At 39.8% G+C, this 5330-nt stretch overlaps 1 protein-coding gene across 1 annotated transcript; it reads left to right on the top strand.

Moving 5' to 3' along the window:
* Window positions 1-1888: 1888 nt before the first annotated feature.
* SMIM30 (small integral membrane protein 30) lies at window positions 1889-4145 on the top strand. Its single transcript, XM_024113126.3, has 3 exons — window positions 1889-2006; window positions 2288-2359; window positions 2937-4145. Exon 3 carries the CDS (start codon window positions 3003-3005, stop codon window positions 3186-3188), a length of 186 nt encoding a protein of 61 aa, XP_023968894.1. The 5' UTR covers window positions 1889-2006; window positions 2288-2359; window positions 2937-3002; the 3' UTR covers window positions 3189-4145.
* Window positions 4146-5330: the final 1185 nt, after the last annotated feature.

Raw genomic sequence — 5330 nt, forward strand, 5'->3', positions numbered from 1 at the left:
TGCCCGGGTCCTGGCCACCGGTCCGGGGGGGGCTTTGCATTTTAATTTAATTTTAAATGAAGCTTCTTAAACATTTTAAAAACCTTATTTACTTTACATACAACAATAGTTTAGTTATATATTATAGACTTATAGAAAGAGACCTTCTAAAACATTAAAATGTATTACTGGCACATGAAATCTTAAATCAGAGTGAATAAATGAAGACTTGGCATACCACTTCTGAAAGGTTGCCGACCCCTGACCTATACAATGCGGCAATCTTGCAATGTACAGCCTTGCCACAAGCAGCATTGTCCAATAGAGAAAATACAGAAAAAAATCAGGACAAACAACTACACCTCTACCCCGATAGAACGCGACCCAATATAACACGAATTCAGATATAACGCGGTAAAGCAGTGCTCCGGGGGGCTGTGGGGGGGGAAGGGGCTGCGCACTCTGGCGGATCAAAGCAAGTTCGATATAACTCGGTTTCACCTATAACACGGGAAGATTTTTTGATTCCTGAGGACAGCGTTATATCGGGGTAGAGGTGTAGTTCCTATATGCTTTCATAGACTTGCTGGGTGACCACAAGTAAATCACTTAACATTTTTGGGCCTCAATTTCTCTGTTTTTAAAGGAGCTATAATGATTTTCACCTTTTAGAAGTGCTTTGAGATCTCTGGATGAAAAGTTCTATATAAATGCTAATTAGTACCATTATTATTTATTATGGCAGGTGCATGAAACTCTAAGAGTGAAATCAATTAGGACTCGGCTACAGCCAACAATGAAACTAACTTGTCCTATTTTCTTTCTCCAAGTTGAGACAAGAGCAAACAGGGAATGACCAGCATGCCAAGAAAACTAGATTTTTAATTTATTTCAGTTTTAATAAACAAAGGCATTATTACTTAGGGATTTAAATATATATGTATGTATGTATGCATGTGTCCCTTTAAATGGTTTATAATAATGTTAGGATTTTAAAAAATATTGATATTATTAAGAACTGCCCCTGGATTAAGATTTCCATATGTACTTCATGTCTTTTAACCTTCCCCTACATTAGCATTTTTGGGGAATTCCCACAACAATACATTACAATCACTGTCGCTGCACTGGGGGTAGCAATGGTGAAAGTACTAGTGTAGAAAGGGCTCTGTGGGCATGTGGAGCTATGCATTATCTTTCCGCCTCTCTTATTCTGTGCCCTGTAGTTTGGCACCCTTTTGTAGCATTGGGTCTAAAATAAGTCCCTGATTCTTCAGTCTGATCCTCAAAGGTAGAACCCTGTGTCTGTTGGGGCCTTGTGTTTTTGTGTTTCTATGAGGTACCAAACATGCTTTTGGGTGCTGCAGAAAGAAATAATTATGGTAGTAGTATTAATAGCAACAATAATAATTATTATTTTACGTCTAGTTATCAGGCAGTAGCAAAAAGTTTCTATGTTTTAATTATAAATGCTGCAGGGAAATCGTTAGGTACTGGTTTGGGAGATTACACAAAAAGACATAAAACATTTGCCTGGTATTCGTTTTTATTAAATTAAAATGAATAATAACAATAAAAAGCCCAGCCTTTTTTTCTTTTCTGAAAAAGTCACATCACTATTAATCATAGATTCGAAGGCCCTGGTTCTACTGTCAATTACACTGATGTAAATCAGGAGCAAAAGTTGGTGGCGTTACATGAGCCAAATCAGGTCCTAAAAGCTGTATAAAGCAACCCAAAGATTAGTGGATATCAGATAGAGTATAGATACGTTAACAGCTGTATACTCAGTAGACAATCAATCTGAATTTCCACTGGAAGCAAAATGCCTGAATTTTTTTTTTTTTTTTAAATCTGCCCTCTATGTGTATGTAAAAGGTTAACTCTGATCTGCTTCAATGCACTGTGGGAATTGTAGGCAGCACAAATGCTGGGAAATGTAGTCAAACTGTCTTCCTCTTTCTCTTTCTCCCTCTAATGGCTGCCTCTAGGAAGGTAATGCACATACGCCTGGCTTCTAACACAGGGTGAGACTATAACTTTGTAGATTAAAGAGATCCGGGGCCGTTCACAGCTCAAGCTACCCCTTTGCTTTCATACCCAGAGTTCATATTTTGCGCAAAGTTGTCTCCAGAGAAGCCGATTTTATTTGCCTGTCACATGTTGCTGCACATGACTCTTAAGCTCTAAGAAGATTTTTTTCACTCACTTCACCGCCTGTTCCTGGTTTCCCTTCCACTGTCTATGGCCAGCAGAGCTTTTACATTTCCATTAACTGAACAAATAACTCTCTCTTGATTTTTGACAGGTGATGACTGAGTGGAGTTCATTGCTTTCTGGATTCCAGTGCTAACCATAAAGGAGTAATTATAGAGTTAAGGTAAGTTGCTGTTAGATTTTTAATAGAAGACAAAAACTTGTAGATAATTTACACTGTTGTCCTGTTTTCTCAATCTCTATGCTCATCTGCCCTTCTAACTCCAGTGTTTAGCCAGAGGGAAGGGAAATCTGGAAAAGTGTAAGCACAGTGTAAGTGTGTAAAGCTATGTCTTCACTGATCAAAAAAGTGTGTGTTTTCCTGCATTAGCTATCCTGCTGTAAAATCCTAGTGGAGACAAGGCACTTTAGTGTTACTGCAAGATAAACTAGGTAAGATCAACCATGGGTGGTGAGTACAGTGCTGACCTTGGCTAGCTTCCTCATGATAAACACTATGGTGTCTTCACTTAGGATTTTACAGAGAGAGAACTCTCACCGTTTTTTTTTAATCTCATTTTTGTGTCGGTGAAGACCAAGCCTGAATCTCCAAGTCTCATTCCTGCTCTGTGGATCAATCACACTACAATACATTTCCATACAGATTTGGTGATACTCCAGTCACATCTGTTGATCTGGAGTTCTTAGAAATAAATTTAAAGGAAAAAACCCTTTCATATTCCTTTTTGTTTTATTTTTAGATACATTTGAAGTACCAGCTTCTCGTCATTGTTTAACCTCCCTTCCAAGACCACCTGATCAGCAACATGGCTTTTCTTGGGAACACCTCAAAACTCTTTTTGGTGCTCATTTCACTGATGCTTATGCTGCCTGTGGTTGAAGCCCTGGATGCTGGAGATGCAATTGCTCTCTTGCTAGGCATAGTTCTCACTATCATTGGATTCTGTGCCTGTCTAGGCTTATATGCAAGGAAAAGAAATGGACAGCTATGACTTTTTAAAGAGATGACTTGGTCAAGAATAATCTTAAACTCTACTTGTTACGAGTTTAAAACTGAGCCTCAGTTCCTGGCAACTTTCAAAACCATGGAGCACGATCCTGCAAACCCTTCTTGCATTGCCATCCTTGCTAATAAAAATTATTACTGGTAGAAAGAGTTTACAGGATCTGTCTTCATGACAGTAAGAAGATGATTATTTCATATTCCTTGGGATGAGGGGTTGCATTAAAGTAAAGATGGAAACAAGCTATTTGAAGAAGAAAAATTTGCCCAGATTCATTCACAGTGAAAGTTCATATACTGAATATAACATTTCTACAATTTGATTTCAGGGGTTAGTCAGCAGGAAAGCAGCCATAAACCTTCTCGTCAGGATAATAAAGATTTGGAAATATTGACGCACTCTTAATATGATAACTAAAGAACAGCCTACTTAGACTTCTGTTTGAGTGCAGATGTTCTTTCTAATTAGAGTTAATCCCCCCGCAACAGCTCACTTCTGCTGTAGTCAGGCTGAGACATGGGTGAAATAGAGAAATGTGCAAAACCTTTTCTTCTGTATTTTTATCTTATAATGTGCCACTTCTGTAGCTTGGATTCCTGTTTCAAATTAGAATCAAATTTAATCAAGAGCTGTGCTTAAGGATTAGACCATGATTTTTCTTTAAAATGTGTATGATACATAGGAGAATATATGTAATATATTGACCACTCAAACAAGGAAAAGATTGAAATGACCAAATGTTTTGTGCACATATGTTGTTTCATATACATTTATGTTTAGTTTTCTTTGAGGTGCTCACATTTTGGGGATTGTTTGTTTTGCAACAATGAAGACTTACTTATTTTGTTCAGTGACTGTTTTTTAATTCTGAGCAATAGGGTTATTAGAATCAGATGCTTATGTAACTTTTCCCCATGTGATCAATAAACTCAGTACGCTCTTTGACGAAGTCTAAATGCAAGTGAACAAGCCCCTTGTACGTTCTTGAACATATACTGCTCAACACTTGCGTTTACGCCCCTTTTCGCTACTCACTAAGGCCTAAATTCTAAAGGGAGCTGAAGCTTGTGCCAAAACACAAAACTAAACCTGTGGTTAGAATCCTACTACAAAGCTGGAAAGTGTTTCTGTGAGTTTCACCACATGCTCAGCCAGCTCCTCTGGTATGTTTTGACTTTGATATGCTTTGTACTGCTTGGCTGGAGGGATCTGCTGAGAGAGCAACATAGTTGGCCCTGCCAGGCTGATTATGGTGAGGGTAGGATCTCTTATGCCACACCCACCCTCTGCTGCCACCAAAAGGGACATCCTTATAGTACACTGATTGCAGTCGTGGTTTTGGCCCCACATGTCTGTTAGGGCAGCCAGATGCCAGCTGCTAACTTGACAAAGGGGGTGTAGGCCTGCACAGAGTAACATCAGAATGAGGAGTGGAGAGGTGAGCTTTACACCATCTGCAACCTCTTCGTAAACATGCAGTGTGTGTCCCTCTTCTAAGGAAACCCAACAAGGGAGGACAAAACATAATTGTTAAAGCCAAGGACTTGTCAACTTTACTATTCTTCCCTTCTACCAAGGCTTCCAGGTACTACACAAGGCTGACATCACAGGAACAAATACAGCTGGCCCCATTAACGTCTGACTCTATGGAGAGATCCCCTTTGATTCCATGATTCCCCAGCTCAAGTGCTGTACAGCAACGCAGCTCATAAGGTTGTTCTATTGACATGCAGGCGTTTCTCTAGCTTCCCTAATGTGAATCCCCCAGCCCGTTTCTACAAGTCTGCTTCTGCACACAACAGAGGTAACAATGAAATTTGCATTTTAAGATCTAGCGGCCCAAGAGAGGGGAACAAAGTGCTTAAGACAGCTGCCACCCTCCTGGACTTGCAGTGCAGGGCCACTGCCTAGCAGTGATGGATGTCCTGGACATGGCCAGGCAGTAGAGCGGATGCTACCACTTCAAAAGAGCAAATTTTATTGCAGCTAGCTTTTCCCAAACACTCCATCATCACTTTAGCAGAAAATCTCTGATAGTTGGTTCTTACGTAGGAGTTTCACACAATTATGCCATAGCTTTTCCCTGTAGAGCGGTACAACCATCACACCATTCGTGTGATGCTATGGGAT

This window comes from Chrysemys picta, chromosome 1 (assembly GCF_011386835.1).
Source record: "Chrysemys picta bellii isolate R12L10 chromosome 1, ASM1138683v2, whole genome shotgun sequence".
NCBI classification, from domain to species: Eukaryota; Metazoa; Chordata; order Testudines; family Emydidae; genus Chrysemys; species Chrysemys picta.